The sequence below is a fragment of the Lates calcarifer genome, linkage group LG20 (assembly GCF_001640805.2).
Source record: "Lates calcarifer isolate ASB-BC8 linkage group LG20, TLL_Latcal_v3, whole genome shotgun sequence".
NCBI classification, from domain to species: domain Eukaryota; kingdom Metazoa; phylum Chordata; class Actinopteri; family Centropomidae; genus Lates; species Lates calcarifer.
In genome coordinates, this window is record NC_066852.1 from 3,325,340 (window position 1) to 3,346,060 (window position 20,721).

Sequence of the window (20,721 nt, forward strand, 5' to 3'; positions counted from 1 at the left end):
TAAAACCAAAACAATGAGCTGAAAGACGCTATAAATCTCCATGGAAGTAGAGTCATATACAAGTGGTAAAACATTGATTATATCGTCTCCTGATTATAAGAGCGACTGGTATGTTCAGTAGAGCAGCATGTGACTGTCTGCAGCCTCTCCTAGCAACACTGCCTCCTAGAAATTATGTTTATATCCAACTCATTTGCAACAGTAAATGTGTTTAGAAGGAAATGCCTCCCTAACCTCCTCCTGGCGACTCCTCTGCTGTTAATAAATGTAGCACTTCATCTAAAAAGAAGTCGCCTCTAAATTTAATCCAGCCACCAATTACCTTTCCTACAAAACATATTTGCTGCTGCAGTTCATTTGTATATAAACATAATTTCCAGGAGACAGGCCCAGATAGACCAGGTCCCTGTCCCTGGCTAACACTGATGAAGCACATTAGCAAAGCGTTTAAGTCTCTATAAATAATAATATAGAATATAATTCACAAATTTGGAACTCTGTTGCTTGTTTGAACCAGGTTTTCAGCTCTTAAAGGGCCTAAAACTTTTCTTCTTGTTTTATTTGAAAATAAGACTGAGGCCTGCAGCAATGTGCTTTCAGGGAGCCAAAAAATTCCCAGTTAAGCCTCAGAGCACCGAGTTTTCTTATCTGATTTTTTTACCTCTTCTGTTATCAGCTCTGCTTTCTCCATCCTCTCTGTATGGGATATGTTTGCGAGTGAATGCCAGTGCCCTGTAAGCCGTGGCCTCTTCTCTTGCATCAGCACAATAGTCAGCGCCCCGCTGTTCTCAGAGAGGTGTTGATCTGAGGGATCCCTACCAGGACATTGGCAGGAGATGCGTTTTGGCCCGGCTTCCTGTTACACAAATTTACAGCCTCATATCCTGAGCTACCCACGCATTGTTTCAAAGAGGGTTAGTTACGACACGTGGCGCAGGAGAAGACTTGTGCTCCTCTACACGAGTCAGGAGTGATAGACAAACACAGACAGACTTGTAGCACTTAATGAACGCTTTCAACTTTGAACTGTAAGTTTAAAAACTGGGATTGATTACCGGCTCAGCAGCCTGAACCCGTCAAAGGAAAACTCCCCTTTATCCTGGGATTTTACCAGGCCATGTTCCTGGTAATATCTGTTTCCCTGGTAACCCCTAAGGGGCTGAGTAATACCTGGAAACCAGTCAATACACTTAGAATATTGTGTTGGGTTGTCTGTTGTCTGTGGAGTTCAGAAAACAGTGAAGCAGGCAGAGAGAGTGACGTAAATCTCCCTCAATTATTTAGCACTGCGGCTTCATTCATCCAGAGTGATGCTCAGACAGTCACAATCAGAGGTGTCCGGTTGTACTGTGCATTAAATTCAATTAATGGACATCCTCTAGCCGATCTTAATTGAGTTTCCTTCCAGGCAATGGTACAATTAGCTGGAAAATATTAAGCAAACACTACTGTGCAGTAGTGTGTTTGCTTATGTAAGTTGATTTTATGTTTGAGTGGACTGATGGAAATGGGAAAAGGAGACTCAGAGAAACGGGAAAAGAGAGCAGAGGCCAAGTAGTCGAAGACAATCTCTGTGTTTTTATCCATGATTAATGATGTTGCGTGGTAATCGTTTGAGTGTTGGTTCTGAATGTCTTTTGTTGGTGTCTGCTGTTAGAGCAGGAAGGCTAGCCAGGCTAAATGGATGTTCTGTGAGTGTGAAATGGAAAAGAAGACACTGAGTGCTGAAAAGATGTCTGCACTTGTCAGGTACGGCCTTGATACCATCCAGGCAGCCCGAGGTTTGTACTTCCTCCCTCGCTCGCTTTCCATCTCGATACTCTTGTATTCCTGTCAGCCTCTTGGATTGTCACAGGCTTCCCAAAGTGCACCTTGTTAAAGGAGACAGAGAGACAGAGACAACAGTGGGTTGTCCTAAACACGGATAAACAGTAGAGGAAGAGACGGGACTAAATGGATTTGACAGCGAACCGAGGCGGCGTCTGAAACATGTTGGCATGCCAGATGAAATGGATGGTGAGTCCACAAGTCCAGCGAGACGTCTTGCAAAAGTCATCTGTGATTCATGTAGAGAGAGTCCATTCCCTGGAGATATCTGATTAGTATCCTACGGTGGACACTGCTGGACAGATTGTTGAGCACAGTCTCCTACACACAGCACAGGACTGTGAAGGAGACAGAAGTCTGTGTCTGCTGAGGCTTTTTCTGCCTGTTTTTCTTCTTCATGTCATTATTCTTATATTGTCTCTGCATCTTGGGGATATTTTGTTGTTCTGTGTTGACAAGCTGCAAACAGCAGAATCACTTTTCACAACTAGAATAAGTGTTTTTGGCTCCAAAAGCCAAAGAGGAGGAAGTTAGTTTGTATCTAACAGATGCTTATTTACACATCCAGCAGTTACAGAGCAACATTATCATCTCAACCATTTCACCAGCATCCTCATCCCATAATATCCACAAGTGCAACACGTGCCTATGCTCTGTCTTCACTTCCCTCTTCCCACTGATCTCTCCTCATGCAACACATGACGTGGATAATTGACACAGTCAGAAATTTCCTCATAAGTTGGAAAACCCGAAGTGAAACCTTTAACGTACAATAGGAAGAGATGGCTTCATCAGTCACATCATGTATTATAATATCATGAAGACCAAATTAATTTGACCTACTTTTCCTGAACTATATGTCTCTTAAGTTTAACTTTATAGCTTCACTCCTGCGTGAAGAAAATTGCAGTTTGTCATAAATGAGAATTTGACAGAAAAGCCTAATGAATATCAATTTGAAATGGCACAAACTGAAATTGAAAGAACTCACAGTACTAATGCTCCCTTTGCCACTGGTCCGTGCACTTTCAAGAAGCTCTTGATAAGCTTGAAGTTGTTAAGCCTCAAGCCTCTGTGCATTTTGCTCGGCTGATATGGATGGTCTTATACAGTATATGTGGTTAAAAATAAATGCTGAGGTATGGGAAAGTCCAGTGCATATTCACACAATCAGCAGCAAAGGGAGTGTTCCTGGTAAATTGCATTTCTAAGTCACTGGGCATAGCAGTGAAAAAAAAACAAAGCTCAGACAGCTCATGAGGGACCTGAGCTGTAATTCAGTAAAAAGTCAAATGTTCAAGTATGTATTTTTCTCTCTGAAGAGTTCTCCAGAGAGTCCAGCTCTTTCCTGCAGACTTTGTTAAACTCCAGCTCAAAGGTAATGTATCAAAGGGAGAGAGGTACCTGTACAGACCCCAAATCACCAAGTCTGTATCTGATACCCTGATGAGTCCAGAGTCACAGGAGTGAAAGCTGCTGAAGAAGAAGAATGCATCACTGTCAGTGAGAGTCTATGAATAGAAAAGAAATCTGTGTTCTCTACTTATTTCTAGTGAAAATCAGTCCATACAGATTGAATTGATTAAGATTGTTTTCATCAGCATGGTTGTTAAAGTTGATGTTTCAAACTGAATTTTAACAAGGAAACAAAATGAAATTGATACCAATCACATCTTAACAAATGACTTCAAACAGTGCACATGTATGATAATAGAAAATGATAATGTTTTCAGTCATGAGAGCTATTTTTCTGCCTCACCTTCATTTTTTCTGGTGGAGGATTTCTGAACACACAGTGTGATGGCAGCTTTGTGAAGGCATCCATCTCTTATTTAAGTACGTGGTGCAGTGATTGAGGAGGTGGAGCTCAGTGAGAACACAATCTGTCTTCCTGTATCTGTGTAGTCTACCTGTTTCAGTAACCAGGTCGGGTTGTTTAGTGTCTCTGTGTTACTGCGGGGGAGAAGAGGTTTAACTTCTCTTCATCTTATTGTGTTTCCTCAGTGAATCTGTCAGGTCTCCAGTTTTATCTTGTCTGAACCGGACAAAGATGAGGCGACCGAGGCGACTGGTGAGGGTGTTAGTAACACGTAGAGGTTATCTTGCATGACTGATACAGATGCAGCAGCATATCAGGGAAGCTGACAGTTTTCAGATGATTGTCTCTCTTTGGTCTTAAATTGAACCTTGGCTGCATCACATTTAGTCCTGAATCATCCAAACAGACAGGACTGTTTGGTTTTATTTGTCAGGACCTGAACGTCTGGTTCTCAGGCTGAGGTGGTGGTGGTGGTGTTTGGACTGAAAACAGGCACACACTCTTGGCTCACAGGGTCATGTGTCAATTCAGATGTTTATCTTGTCTCTAAGGAACATGGCAAATTAATTTTGATGAGGCTATTAACTCACCGTCTACAACGGAGATGGCATCAATCAGCCAATCAGTGTTGATGATTTTCAAGATGCACGATTGTCAAGAGGGCAAGTACTGTAGCTGCTGCTGACTTTTAATGACACCGACTTACTTTAAGAAAATGCTTGGCAGGAGAAAATAAAAGAAAATGAAATAAATCCACTGTTGACAGAGTGAGAATATTTCCAGGTAATGATTTTGTTGTCAACATGAATTAATAGCATTCTGGAAATGAAAGCTTTGGTTATCTCCCAAATAAGGATGATGACAAAGCCAGAAATGAGAAACGTCAGCTGAAAATGATGCTCGTGCGAGCGTGAGGGGAAGCCCGGGCTGGCAGCGTTTGTTACAGGAGCTGGTTATTATTCCTAAACCTTGTCACTTTTATCGCCGCAGGTCAACAAGACAGAAGACAAGTCCCTGGAGGAACGAGGACGCATCATGATTTCTCTCAAGTACAACACCCAGAAGTCTTGCCTGGTCGTGGGCATCATCCGCTGTGCCCACCTCGCCGCCATGGACGCCAACGGCTTCTCCGACCCCTACGTCAAAACGTCAGTATTGTAAACAAACACCTGCAATACCCCCCCCCATCAGAGAAAGGTGGTGATAGGTAGTTGGCTTATTAGTATCATGAATGGATTACTGAACAAAAAAGACCACAAACACGCAAAAAAAACCTCGTATAAATAGACACAAAACCACGAAGATGTAACGAACATGAGACACAAAATGACCACGAAGAGATGCACACAAAGCCACAAAGGGACACAAAATGATGATTACAATATCTGACCTTATGATTGCATGAGAGAGGAAAGTTCAGGGGGTCACCAGCGTCATTACAAATCAGCCCCGAGGCTTCATGAATACTGAAATCAAATTTCATGGCAAATTGACTTTTAGTTGTCAAGATAATCTGGCTGTGGAGCAAATGTAAGATGGACTCCTCATCTTTAAGCCTTCAAAACACCAGGACTGTTATACTCCGAAAGAAGTAAATGAATTTACAGCATACGTTGTTTACAGATATGGGTTGACTTCACATAAAGCAACCTGTCCACTGATTGCTGTCTCTCCTCCCAACAAACATTTCTCCTCAAAACACCGGATGCTCATCATAATAATGCTATTTTTAGTGGCTGTACACGGCACTGTAGAAGTGCTGAAATGGATTAGCTGGCAGTGCTGATGTTTTAGCAGAAAAGAGGCAGACTAACTGTGATTATCAGCAGCATGAAAGACACACAGCACAAGAGGCCATCCACAGGGCTGCAATTTGAAGGAGAGTCCTATTTATCACACCTGAACATTTCCCCAAGTCTTTCATCTGGCTGAGCAATGAAAGTGCAATTAATTTCCGACTCCGCTGTGCACACCTCGAGAACAAAAGCGCAACTCGTTTCGGAGGGGCTGGCAACAATTTTTCCAACAGTTTGAGGTTGAGAAAATCTCCCCGAAGCTTGAAGGACACACTGGCAGATAACAGATTTACTGACTGGCTCGTGTGAGAGGGAATAAAGGAAATGTATACTCTGTCAGATAGGCATGATTGGCTTCTCCTCTTTCACCAGCCCATGTCTAGCAAGAGTCATCTAATGCATCGAGTCACAGCTGTCACCTGAACAGAAGAATGTTTTGCTCTATTGTGTTAGTAATGTCAGGAATATCTTTAAAATGCACGTGCCGTATGAATGTAGCATGCAGGTACACATTAGTGGACGAGGTGCTGCGAGTACATCATGAAAAATGCTCTTCTTAATGGCTCCTCTGTCAGTGACAAGTGCATTTCATCAAGCTTCGAGGTAAAGAGATTTTAAAGAATGAGAATTCAGTTTCAATGTACAGCTGGAACAAAAGCAGAATAATGGCAGTGCTGCAAACCTGCAGTGATTTACACAGTGAGATAACATTTAAAAACCATTTTATTGCACAGTAGCATTGTTTGCATCCTGGTTTCACCGTTTCACAGCTCGTTTTGCCCGCGGGTCAGTCGTCCCATTACGTGACAACAATTAGGTTCGCTGCAACATCCTCATCAACAACAATTTCAGCCCCCTCCCCACTCCCCCTGGGGTAAGTTTGTGAGCAATAACCCACTTAGCCTCCCTTTAAGTCTCCCTGTTACCTTGGGAAATTGAAGTCTGTGTGGGTCTGGTGAGCACGTAAAAGGAAAAGGAGGGATGTGACGAGCTACTGTAATTGCACACTGGATTGAAATATACCACATCAGAATGTGCATTATTGCCCAGAACTGTTCTTTTGCCAAATGAACAGAGGTGCTAAACAACATCCAGTACACGGGGTCTGAGTACAGCCTGCCTCCATAATTCATGAAGGTAAAACAGAAACAAAGGTCCAGCCTGCACACACACACACACACACGGGCTGTACGTCCATAAACACAGACTGTATACCTGGACCCAGAGCAACAGTGGCACTAACAGCCTGTTTTCACAGACTGCAGTGAATGCAAACTGTAACTGATAAGTAACCTGTAATGGTGCATGCTTAGGGAACACCAGCAACACCTCAACAAAGCAAAACACTCTCAACTTTTATTTGCGTTGCATATTTCACAACACACACTCAAATCCTGGTTTATTACATAAACCCAACCAAAGCTGCAGTCTAATATAACAGCCCTGCAGTAACGTGTAACTTCACAAACGTTGTGATGTTTAGTTTTTGAAGAAAATGACCATAAATGAAACCAAAACCTCTAAATCTGAACATTATAACCTTTGTGAGAGGATTTATTGCAGGGATGTTTTGACTGGGTGTGCCTAATAAACTGGCAACTGTGTGTATCATGACTCAAAATGCTTCACAAATATCTAAAATAAAATCCACTGACAGGAAGGAGCACAGCAACACGAGTAACTTTGTAAAGGTAATAAAATTCTACCTGAACAAACCCATAAAACCTCCTCATGACAGGACGAAAGATTTCTGTTTTATGTGAGCTACATACTGGAGATGTTGTGATGCAGTGGGAGTATCAGCTGACGCTGGAAATGTTGTGTTGTTATGAGAAGCTGAGGCGTCTTCACCTCTGTAATCCCATCAAAAAGACACTAAAATGAAATTTAGTTGTTAAACTAAGCATGTATTGGACATCAGTCTTGATAGAGCAGACAACTCTGCTATCGATGTATACCCAAGTGGAGAAAAAATGTCTTTAATAAAAGCAGAGGTGGAGTCTATAAAGTCAGAAAACGTAGTAATGCAGTGTGGTGTGTGTAATGAAATGCAGCTGTGTAGTTTAACGTAGGGCAGTACCACAGCACCCTCTGGAGGACAGAACAATATAACAGCTGAGGAACAAAGAGTAGATGCTTTTACATACGATAGGGTTTCAAACAATTCACATAATACATCAGCACAATGTTTTCTACAGGGACGAGTAGTATTTTCTCTTTAATGCTCCATCCACAGAAATGAGAAGCAGTGAAGGCTTTGAGTAATAAGTCTGTAATCAGTCGTCCTCTCCGCTCTGCTCTCCCACAGGTACCTGAAGCCCGACGAGAACAAAAAGTCAAAGCACAAGACTGCTGTGAAAAAGAAGACGCTCAATCCCGAGTTCAACGAGGTATGAACTACGTCTACCGCGCTGAAACCTGGCTCTGATTTCTTATTTTCCTTCTACCTGCTGTTGAGTGTTTATCCAATGTTACTAAGTGCTGAGGCACTCAGAGAGGGCACGGCTGACATTTTTCAGCACAAGACGACTTTTTAAGAGCAGCAGAACTGAGGCCAAATATTTGTCACTGAAGACATAGCTCAGGTGTCTCTTGGCAGCTCTGAACCACAGCTTCCTCCGTCATCACCAGTGATTGAGCCTTGAAAACCAGTGAGACACTTGAGGTCCTGGAGTCTTCCACTGATGCACTATTCATTATTTCTTTAAAGGCCCTGAGGACATATTTCTTTCATGTGGTCTGACTTACACAGAATTTTTTACCACAGTTTTTGTTTAGTTTTATATTTGTGTTTTTGTCCTTGCTTTTCTGGCTGATTTGGAGTGAGCAGTTTCATTTATAAAAAGGTGCTGTCAATCAGGATTGGAGTCAAAATGCGATGATAGTTGTGGGTTTGTTTCTTATGTTGCGAGGTCACTGTCTTCCAAATCACGCCCATACAGTCCCAAATGAGCAGATAAGATGAGTTTATGCCTGTTAAACTCTGATTATACTGAAGGATTTTTGTTTTAGAACTTTAACTTTGATTTTTATCATGAATATTTAATATTCAGAGAAAAAAAACCTTTGACTTGAAGATTTTCAGGAGCTTTAAAGCTGCACTAATCAATATTTTTACATTAAAAATGGGGGGAAATTACCATGTGTAATGTGCTGCTCATCGAGACAAACCCACATAATTGCTAGATGCTTAAATGCTAGAATTATCACCAACTGTATCACCACAGTTCCCCTCAACCCTGCTCGAGTGCTTTGGCATCCTTCAGCCAGAGCAGCTGAACACCTCCTTTCTTACTGAAATGATTGATTGTAAATACTGTTGAAATCAGAAATGCATTTTCCCTGTCTCTGAGGACCCAGCCGTGTTTTTCAGAGGGATGCCAAACATGTTTTCAAGGCTGAGCCCCTCGGTGCTTCGTGGCACAGGGTAACATGGCTCGGAAGTACACGCCTGTATTCGAGTGGACGGCCCTGGCCAAACACTCACGCATGCCAGCGGCTTGACATTTCCTCTGACATTTTTTGCGCCCGTATTCCTCCGTCATCTCTTGGCCTTTCTGTCAGAGCACCGAGCAACCGGGGTCTTCCTCCATATCAAGGCATTGATTTCATTAAGGTGGAGCAGCAACCTTGATTGAACCACAGACTGAAATGCAGAATAAACACTCTCGCTTTGCACACTGCAAATTGATATCAGAAGAAATGCTTGTTTCAGTTAGTGGACAGTGTACTTTATTGATTGCACTGTCATTCTGTTAAAGTACCCTTGAATGTACTTCACATTTTATTTCCTTCATGTTCCAATCAAGGTACTTCTCGCACTTGTAGTATATTGAATGAGTCTGTGTGAGCGTCCTGAACTAATAGGACTGGTTGAATGTTTGACTATGAGGCGAATGACTCCCTGAGAGCGAGGAAAGGCAGCTACTCCACCGACGTTAACCTGCGTATTATTTTAGGCACTAACAAAAAAAATTAAAACTCAATGAGGCGCTCAGAATTATGTGAATCAATTTCACCAGAAAATAAAACAAATGTCAGCTGCATTCAGGTCTGTAATAATGATTATGCAAACCCAACACCTGTGCAGAAGAGTGTTTTGTTGTGAAGGTGGTGAAGCAGAATCAGACTCTTATTCAACATGTTCAAGACCTTTAAACCTACAAAGGCTTTATCCTTTGTGGTAATCTGAAAAGATGAGATATTATATTCTAATTGTGTGTGATCACACTGGAGAGAAAAACCACTGGAGCTCTTATTTTTTCTCCTGTTCTCTGCAGGAGTTCTGTTATGACATTAAATATGCAGACCTCACCAAGAAGACCTTGGAGGTGACCGTGTGGGACTACGACATCGGAAAGTCCAACGATTTCATAGGTAAGCACAGGTGGGCCGTGCCAGGATCCTTCTGTCCTGTCTGCGTCTGCCGTCTGTCTGGCTGCGAGCTGAGAAACAAACAGGCACTGAGCCATGCAGAGAACTAGCAGTATGAACATGTTGAACTCCCTCTACAGTTAGTGAGTAATAAAAAGCTTTTATCCCACTTTTCATCATGAGAATTAAAAACATTTTGAGGGAAAAAGATGTGAATAAAATAATTGGATCAGAGGCCTCCTAAGAATTTGTGCATGAACGTTCATTCTTCACCTTTGACAAATGACAAAATAATCTTAAAGTAAAGGTTCTCTGTCCTCTGATGAAGACCATTAGTTTCCCTAGAAAAAGCTAGTAAGTGGACTTTAAGTTAAGATTGTTCTGTCATACTCTTGAGAATTGATTAGCATTGCTATACAATTTTTCTTCTGTCTTTCCTCTGAGACAATTTGTACTTGGTGTTCAAAGATATTTACCAGTTTAAGAGCTGTTATTTCTGCAGCTGTGCTGATCTCATCCACACTTCATGATCTTTGTGTTCACTTGTCTGTTGCTAGGATGTTATGTTATATATCTGTAACTAGGCAGTTCTCTAGATGACGTCTGTATCGTGGTTTAAGAAAAACTGGATCTCTGGCCGAGTCAGCTGACTTCTGATTTAAACATAAGAATCCTTTAGATGTGCCTGTTTTTTTCTGGACTGAATGGATGCAGTTGTGGCCTTTAGGAGAATAGTTTTTTCAGTCAAAGTGAAGCAGTGTAAACCCTGTGTGAAGAGTGCTGTACTGACTGCTGCCAAACACTGCATCTTTAATTCCTGTCTCCAGCTGTTTCGTGCTGCTGCTAAGACATTTAAGATGATTTTCTAATGTGACCCATTATAAATACCCTACATGTTTTCATGTGTGTGAATCATCCTGTCTCTGTTCCTTCTTTCAGGTGGTGTATCTCTGGGTATCAATGCAAACGGAGAGAGGCTCAAACACTGGTTTGACTGCCTCAAAAACAAGGACAAGAAAATTGAGCGCTGGCACACGTTGACCAATGAATTACCTGGTTCATTAAATGACTGAAGACCCACATCCTGTCGTCAGAACATGTTGGCCCCCGCCTGACTCTCCTGCCTTCGTTTTCCTAACTCCTCCACCCAACTCTTCTTCTCTGGATTTTTCCTCATGTTGGCCACAGTGACCTGTGACACCTCTCTTTGGGAATATATTTCCTCTCAACAGGGCTCAACTAAAAGTATCCATAACCTTACAACAACACTCTCACATATACAATAGGATTTCCGCTGCTCATTTATTTTACTTCAGTTCAATCAACCAAATCAATCAAAGGGGTTATAGTGTTGAACTTATTTCTTGTATGATAAGTGAAGATAAAAGGAGCAAATGATTCAATTAGATCTTTTACAGCAGCTGAATAATTTACAGCACAAACTGTCATCTTGAAGTAAAACAGAACTGTAAGAGACAGATAAGATAAGATAGACTTTATTTATCCCACTTGTGGGAAATTCACATGTTACAGCAGCAAGAACAAAGACAAAACTGGCGAAATAGAAAAATAAAAAGATAAAAGATAAAAAATATAATATAAAAGAGGGTAAAAATTTAAAGTGCAACAAGCATCGTAAGAACAGGGGGAAAAGAGTGGAGGATGTGGCAAAATTTCATACTGTTGGAGTCTGCAAAAACGTTTAGTGGAATAGATCTCCTTATCTTGACACTGATATTTAATGTTGTAGTGGAGCAGCTGAATAATCAGCCACATATTTGAATGTTGCACTTTAATGTGGGGAGTGCAGGTCCTGCTGTTGTTCACGCCTCATGTAGGCGGCTCACACACAACAGGCCAACAGCAACAAGTTTTTTTAGAAATCTGGAGAGTATATTTAATTTCAGTCATTTGGCCCAGATGAGAACAACATCATAGGAACACAGAACCTCCTTAAAATACTGCTCACATTAAGGCCTCAGAATGCTTCAAACAAATGAGTCCAAACAGCTTCGTCTGTCCAAAACGTCTGAATGTCTGAATGTTATGTTCAAGCGCAGGACATCAAGGAAAATGTCCAGACCAAATCAAACATTAACCGTAGCGACATCAGATCAGAAAATGGTCTATAACGATTTCCAAGGGCACGGACAAAATGTGTTGCACTGGCGATGGGGGTATCAGATTTTATCAAACAGAATGTACAGATGCTTCCACTGTGTCTATTTTGCCATTTAACTTAGAGGACTTGTTTGTCTGACTGCATTTAAAAGTAAAAGTGTTAAAGCTTATTCTGAATATTCACACTGGGAGGAGAAAAGTCTGCAGTCAAAGCTGTGAATCATACAAATGGTTCTAACTTTCAGACCTGTCCTCAAAGGCATGTAGACGTATTGAATCAGTAATTTTGTTTGAAGTATACTGAAGCCTTCAGTCCTGTTCCGAGTAAACTGCAGTGCAGTTAGTTGGAGGGAACAAAGTACCGGAACCAAACCAACAACACAAAACAACCCCAAAATGCAAGGCTTTATGGGTATAAGGAGATGAATGTAGAGGATTTAAGGACAACTGATCTGTAAAATGGCAGGATGACAGGTTACCACTAATAAGCAGAAACTATTTGACCGGTGTCAACTAAACAAAACCAATGCAAAAATCAACTTTACCTAAACTCCTCCCTGAGGTTTGTTTCAGCAAGTATTCATGACATTACGAACACCGACTCCCTGTGCGTCTCTACACAAATCGATATGAGACGATGCTGGGTGTCAAGGCGCCACCGACCCGGATTACTCACTGATTTTTCAGTGTAACCCCTGATCTATAGAGCTGCCTAGTTAGCTTTGTGGTAATCCTATATCAAGGTTCCACAAGTGTTTCATCCTTTCAGTCACCGACAACAAAATGCTGGTTTCTTACTGACAGTGCAAAAGCAGTGGATTGCTAAATCAGATATGCATTATGAAATTCAAGTAAAATTGAATCAAGAGTACAAGGCCACAGCGTTGTTTTCATTCAGCCGGCTGCCTGTCTGTGGTCAAAAGTGATTTTTACTGACGTCTTGAAAGAACAGCAGAGCTTCAAGGGCAAGATGAAATTTCTTTTAAATGCATTGTGCAGAGTGTGAGCAGAGAGCCACTGAGTCAAACTGGAACAGACAGACAGTCCAACCAGCGCAATAAGAGCATAATCGTGTAATAGCTGCTGCGAGTCTGTGTTTATTCAGGAGCTGGAGAGGGTTATGGATGTAAAAGTAGATCTCATATGCACCTGATAATTCTGATGATCTGTGGATAATTTCAGCACAGAGGTGGAAAACATTCACAGTCGCTGAGCACAGCAATCACACAGTGTGGAAGGCAGAGAGCCTACTTGATAGGCACCAGCCGTAATCAACAACAGAATGAAGTTCAGTGGGTGAAAATCACTTGTCGTACCACAATACCACATGATTGGGCAGCTCTGTGATGTGTGTGCAGCTTATTGTTTACACTACAGAAAATGAGTTTCCACAAAAACTCGCATGGCGGCATTTTCAACTGTAATGTGGATGAAAATGTACCTGCTGTATGTCAAAAAGGGCAAAAATCTTCAAAGCGGAAAGTTTACGTCAAATATATAAAAAAAATACTACTAATAAAAGCATGTATTGTTTACAACAGCCTATTCTTGCTGAAGTTCAAGTTTGCTGCTGACAGGGCGAACATGCCCTTGCTAAAGTCACTGCGATTGTTCAGTCATGCAATGCAAGCTTTGCTAAGACGGGCTGAGGTGAGAAGGGCAGAATTTTTAATATACTAGCCGTGTATGTATCTTGTTCTGTTGCTGCATAAGTTTTTGATTTATTTAGATTTTTATTGTAAGAAGTTCCACTCTAAATGTATCAAACAGAATGTACATGTTTAACCCCTTCTACTCCACAGTAAATCCTCTGAGAATGTGCACCTTAGTGCTCTGTGTTGTTGATATATTGTTCATTATGTTCATTATGTCAAATCTCAAGCTCCAATTGAGCACACACACACACGTCCGTCTGGGAATAGAGATGGTTGAACTCGCAGCCCAGGAGCAAACAGGGCTGCCTCACTCAAGTCATACACTTAGATGAAACTAAAATTTTGATTCCTTCTAGCCTGTTTGATTATTTCTGTTTCTCTAATTTTTATGTTTTATGTTAAAGTTTTTTACCCTGAGTCCCTGAAAACTGAAAACTCGTAACCTGAGTGCCCTCACGGACCAGTAGGCTGGGATGCATGCCATGTATTTGTGATTTTATGAGTTCGATTCTGCAGTATAACCTTTTCTGCATGTCCCCCTCCACCACCACCACACCCACCTTTCTTGTAAATTTCCACCGTGCACTGACTGGTAACACAGAAACGCCATACGAATAGTCCTCACGTAGCCTAACGTTCAGGATTCCTGTCAGGCTTGCAATTCAGCTAACAGCTTTTTGTCATTACCTCACGTCACTGTAAGTGATAGGCCAGGCATGTTTGTTTTTAGGAGCATGTCGACTGTCAGTGTGGCTGACTGTTTTTATGATCACATCATTTAAAGGCACTAATTACAGTCGGTGGATAGTTACAAACAAGCCCTAATGTCCATTTCTTATGTTATTTTACATTCTAAACCTGTAGTTTTATTATTGACATAGTGTTATTTGAACGGTTACATTCCCTCTCGCACTATGTTGATATATGATATCACACCTTCAATGCTGGGTAATGAAATGTTTAATGCATCATATCAGGCCTCACGTCTCAGTTTTCCGTTAAGTGTTAACAGCCTCTTCAGCCACATTGATTTGTGAGGCACAAATCGGCTGTGAAACCTTGTTGGCATCTCAATATACTCCTTGACACAACAGTGATCCCTCTCTCTCTCTCTCTCTCTCTCTCTCTCTGATGAATATGTAATGAATACAACCAACATGTGATTTTGATTTTGTAATATGTCTGCCTTTGTATGCAAGCTCAATATTATGAAGAAAAAAAAGACAACTCTGCATGCGTACGTTCTTGGTTTTGTCATGAGATGACTTTGCCTAATGTTTGATACTGTTTTCTGTATAAAAAAAAACAAAATACACGACTGTGGATGCTCTAAGATTATGCTATAAGTCAGTCTTTCTTCTGGACAACATTTTGTACCTTTGAACACTATCGCATTGCCTGTTTGGCTGCTGTATTGACTATCTGGAAGCGTGACTTGATGTGAATTAAAATCTCTCCTTTGTTGTTTTGTTTCCTTTTTAACACTCAGGCACTTGTTTGCATTATTCTGGTTTGTTGAATGTATGACTATAAATGATTGTCCCAAATTATATTTTAGTCCTATGCCAAATGGACGGGGTATTGTGCCTTTCCTTATCTCGATTTCTGTGTTTTCGCACCACATGCTCACTTACTTCCATGTGTTTTCTGAATTTGCAGTGGATTGAACTCCCAGGGCCACCGTAGGTTTGGAAATATAGGAGCATTTCACTTTGATATTTTCTGTCATGATGTTGAAGGGTCGGTTATCTCTGCATACCATTGTAATTAATCATTTTAAGGGTACGGTTGCAAGAAATCATCAAATTATTAATCTGGTTAAAGTTCTGCAGTCTGACTTTCTGTGTTAATTTCTGTCAGTCAGGTCGGGGTCCATGCTGATGGTGGTTGTGAACGGCAGGTGGTTCCTGCCTGCTCAGTGATACCGATGTTCTGTATTTTGACTGGAGAAACACCAGGAAGCTACATTACCGCTGTGTTTCCTGCTATTGCAAGGCCAGTGTGATCACGCAAGTTCAAGTCTCCATATTAACCTAGCAAGATTCATCTGACTCACCATAGTTGTTTTTCTTTTTTTTTAGGTTTTCCCAGATGACTAGGCATACAGTATCACTAATGCTAAGTTTCTAACAGTCCACACAGAGCTGAACCCTGATTGGAGACATTCCTGCAGTGAGTGATTCCTCTCTCAGACACACTGGTGTTTTAAACTGTAATTAAACTGTTTGCATATTAGCAAAGCTAACTTTTAAAATTTTGACCATCTGATGGCTCCAACAGCTGTTTTACTCAAAATCGTAAATGTTAACTTCATGGCAGGAGATTCCAGTGGTTTTGAGGATTCATTACCAAATTTTGTGCCAATCCATTTTGTAGATGTTGAGATTTCTCCCTGGATAAGTGCAAACTTTCACCTGGAAAAGGAATCACCAAATTCAGCACGATTCATCCTCTGGGAGCCATGAATGTCTGTACAAAATTTCATGGGAGTCCATCAGTTGTTGAGTTATTTCAGTCTGGTACAACACACCAACCAATGGTCAAACTAACATTGTCATCTAAAGTAATGTATATATTTTAGTAGTGTTCATTCATCTATCAATTTCCTGCTGCCTATCAAGAGTCAGGTTGCATTTGGGGACTTTGAGGAGTTCCCAGGCCAGATTTGATAATCCCTCCAGTATGTTCTGAGTCTACCCCGTTGCCACCTACCAGTTAGCGCAGCCCAGAAAACCTCCAGTGGAAGGCGCTGAAGCATCCTGATCAGTTGAGAGCCACCTCAGTTGGCTCCTTTCAATACAAAGGTGCAGCAGCTCTAACCTAACTCCCTCTGGATGTTTGACCTTCTTACCCTATCTCTAAGGCTGAGCACAGCCACCTTACAGAGGAAACCCATTTGTATTCACAGTCTCACTCTTTCAGTACCTACCCAAAGCTCATGATCATAGGTGAGGGTTGGAATGTAAATCGAAAGCTCCCTCCTCACCTCAATGGTCCAGTACAACCTCCACATTACTGCTGATGTGCACCATATTATAAAACAGCATCCTTTAAGTAGCCCCTTCCTGCCTGATAAATGCCCAGACATCTTGAAAATTGGCCTTTCCCTTTAAATAACTTGGCAATCTGAAGATTCTTGATTAATCTTTACTTCCAAATCACTGCTTCTATACCAAATGAACCTTGCAGATAAACCTAATTTTTGACCAGATGGCTGAAGCTGCTGCAGTAATTAATGTTACATTATGCAGCCTTGTTCAGACAACTCAACCTCAGCAAATGAGATAATACAGTTCTAACTTCTGCTCTGTCTTGCATTGAGAGTTGTTTCTGTTCAAACCTCTGCTGCACTGTATATGGTCACTGAAAAGACAGGCCATTTTTCAAGTGGTATTCCTCTATAAGGACATTACAATTCAAGAAGATACAGATCCTCCTTTTCTTTTGCCTGTAGCCAAGTTGTTCTTGCAGAAAACCATGAGGCTGCACAGTCCTGATTCAGATGCAGGGAACAAAGGAAAATCAATTAGCTGTGTGACCGCCTGTTTCTTTGTGCCCTCATCCCCTAATGCAGCCCATTATCGCCCAACAGTGAAGGAGTCTGAACTCTCTGTCAGCAACATTCAGGCACTAATGTCCTATAACAAGCCTGCCTCAGATGATCAGTAACACTGTCTAATCACAGTTATCTGTAGCAACTGGTTTTCAAGTAACCACACACCTCACTTTAGCATTGTGTTTTTTAAGATGTAGACCCATACATAACATCAATAAGTTGAGCTTAAACTACGGTATATTCAATCAATCTATGTTTTGGTACACGAACAATTAATCAAATGTCAGTGTGGTAAGTTACTTACTTGTTTGGAGGAGCAAGAAACTCTCCTGGTTAAATCAAACAGAAGAAGCAACTTCATTAAAATGTCAGGTTCTTTTATAAAGAGTCAAAATACAAGCATGTGCACATTTAAAAAAAAGTAAGGAGAGAGGTTAACTACACCTCCGAAGGTCCATTTTCTGTCCACTACATCCAGTCACTGTGTAAAATTCTGTTGTGTACGATGCTAACAGCGAGTAAGTTTGTGCATTGTAGTGGTTCTGATAGTCACGCTAAAGCTAAAATCATAACACAACGTAACCTTGTAGTATTTTGAAACTATTCAGAAGACACAGCTGTTACAATGAGTGACACATTACTCTTAAAGGAAAACTTTTAAGTTTGGAATTTACAGTTACCAGCCTTTCCTTAGCCTTGTTTAGCTAACTGTTATCATCTCATTACACATTATTACCATATAGTTCAAAGTCACAATCATCAACCCTTTTTCCAACAACAGGACAACTGTTTTCAACAACAAAAACTCACTTAACAAAACAAAACAAAAACATAAACCCACTGTAGATTAGCAACCCAGCATCCAGTCAAAGATACCAACTAGCTAATGAACGCGCTGGATTGTTTAGCAGCTAAAGAGAAAATATTTTTCTCAGAGTTGAAAACAGAGCTAGTAGAAGAATTAACCTTGTACTTAAATTCATAAAGGGGCAGAAACACAACTCCAAATGATTGATGATGTTGTTCTCTGTCTGTTAGATGTGTAAGTTTGCAAAATGTTTGCTAACCTGTTAGCTTGTTAGCTAACAGAAGGTGTTGGCTGTTTGTCTTTGGGTTTCTACCCCCAAAGAATCAGTTCATTTAAATGTTAAGCAAACGCTTAAAAATGAACTGCTCTTTAGTTGATGACGACTCTCTTTTTGAGGAGGATAAACAAGCAGAAAGTTTTAGTCTGACAGGAAGTTTTGTTCTTCCTGCTTTTCATCATTAGAAAGAAGGATCATTGCTCATCCATTCATTCATTTACTCACCTGGCAGAGATTCAGGCCCACCTCATCATAAAAGACATATTTTTACCGGCTAACAACATCTCTGCAGTTACTGTATGACAAGACATCTGTTCAGAAAATAATGTAGCAAACTTCACTGAAAAGAGAAAAGAGCAAAAATGCACAATTATTCTTGTTTGCTTTCAAGTGACAGGAGATGGCATTTTGTCTGACAGCCCACATTAGAAGGATATTTTTTAGGGATATACACAGAACCGTGGAGGATGCCCATTTACTTTCCTGTCAAGAGTATGTTTTTGGGACATTTTGACCTCTGATTTATGTCTTTGAGCACAACAGAAAATGAGGAAATTTGAGCTTTCAGCCATCTATCTAACAAATGGAAAATGCATGAAATGATGAACGAGTGGCTCTGGTGGCTCGCTGAATCCTGCAGCTGAACTCCACCTCTGCAGGTAGAAAGGGAAGACGGATGCAACAATAGAAATAAGGCAACTGTGAAGCTGAGATTAATATGTTTATTTTCTTGTGTAATATTTCTGCTTTGATGAGTGTGACTAGTTGACTTCAGCAGGGGTTTCTGTGTGTTAGTAAATGACAGTGGTGGCACCTGGTTTCTGCTTTCAGAAACACAGCACTAAGCTATTTGTGACCATGGCAACCACAGAAACCGCACACTACCTACTGTAGCCATAAGGCCACACGTATATAGAAGAATTTTTTGAAAGGAAATTATGATTTTAATGGATATAAATCAACTCACTCTCACTCCAGCTCCACCTCAGCGTCTTTAAGCAGGTTGTTTTCCAGTATCATCCAACAGTGAAACACAATAACAGAGGATATTAAACCCTCCTGTAGATTAGAATACTCTTTTGTCCAGCGTCACATCCGCTTGACCATCTGTCATTCACTTAATTTCAAACCATACCCTCTCTAGTTCTATCTCGGTACATCTCTGCTCTGATGTACGTCTTGTTCTCTTGTTTTGCTACCTCTACTGATACATGTTACATTTTCTTATCTTTTTGTCTGGTGATTCCCGACAGCAGGACTTGAAGCTTCACAGGGTGCACTTCTTATTTTTACTCTTTGGTAGCATTTCTTGTAAATGCTTTAACTTGCCTTTGAATGAGAACAGGTGGTCTAATGACACCTTTAAGGGGGTTGATCATGCTATTGATCAAATCAAACAACCTCTAACACCTCATACTTCATTTGGACTTTTTTGAAACACACTGATTCTTGATTAATAGTTGTACTTGTATACTTATATAACCTGTGGGTTTAGGTAACAGGCTTAGGTATTTTGTGTTCTTGAGCGTGTACAAAGTCCACTCAACCATGAAGAATGGTGTTTGCACAGATCATGGTTGTGTGTACTGGTGCAGGGAGGTACTTCTAAGACTTGGGCTGCGTCCTGCCAACACCCTGGTTGTTCTCAGGATTTCATCTGGGTCACGAGGAAGAGATTACAGCTTACCCCTGTCCTCCATTTTACATGCCTCTGTCTGGCTCTTAAATGACACCAAGCAGCAGCACAGAAACTCTTAAACATCACTCAACGCTTTCACAGTGCTAAAACCTGTTCATTTTTTCTTAATTTAGAAATGAAATATCTCACATGCACAAATTTATTTCATTAAATCTAAGATTGAAGCACAAGGCTCATATAATCCTCAAGCAAAGGCCAAATCTCTGACTCTCAGCACATGATTATATTATTTCTGGAAAATGTCTGATGACTCAGACACCCAGGTAGACTCACATATTCATTATGGATAAATGCTACAAAGCAAAAATCAAATACTGTCTTTACTAGCAGCATTTGCTCAGTGCAACAAAACCTTGTGTTGTTGCACAATGTTAAACAATGTTTACACCTTCTCAGAAAGCACTCTCTGATCAAATCTGTAAGATGTAAGATTACCAAGAAACTTTTTTTGCAGGTGGAATTACCCAGAACACCTTCACAAAGGTCAGTTTCTTGCAAAGTTAGATTGAACTGAAATCCCCTTCAAAAAAACAACAGCACAGAGGAAAACATCTTGATACATGTCATTAAAGTTATAGTAAGTTTCTGACAAAGTTTGGAGAGGAATGAATGTTTTTTCTTCTGTTTCTATGAAGATTATCCACAATTTATTATCCATAATTTGGAACTATGCAGGTAAACCAGGCCTCATGATACCGTTGTGCAGTGTTCTCTCCTTGATGGGCTTTAGCTTACCTCCACTCGATCGCTTCATTACATTACAGTGGTTGTATGTTCACTGGCAGCAGA

At 40.8% G+C, this 20,721-nt stretch overlaps 1 protein-coding gene across 1 annotated transcript in view; it reads left to right on the forward strand.

Moving 5' to 3' along the window:
• doc2b (double C2-like domains, beta) overlaps positions 1-15,078 on the forward strand; it is a 106,858-nt gene extending 91,780 nt beyond the window's left edge. The window contains exons 7-10 of the mRNA XM_018693783.2: positions 4,637-4,794; positions 7,751-7,832; positions 9,723-9,819; positions 10,756-15,078. Of these exons, the coding sequence (XP_018549299.1) occupies positions 4,637-4,794; positions 7,751-7,832; positions 9,723-9,819; positions 10,756-10,889 (471 nt within the window). The 3' untranslated portion in view covers positions 10,890-15,078. The remainder of the gene's footprint in view (positions 1-4,636; positions 4,795-7,750; positions 7,833-9,722; positions 9,820-10,755) is intronic.
• Positions 15,079-20,721: the final 5,643 nt, after the last annotated feature.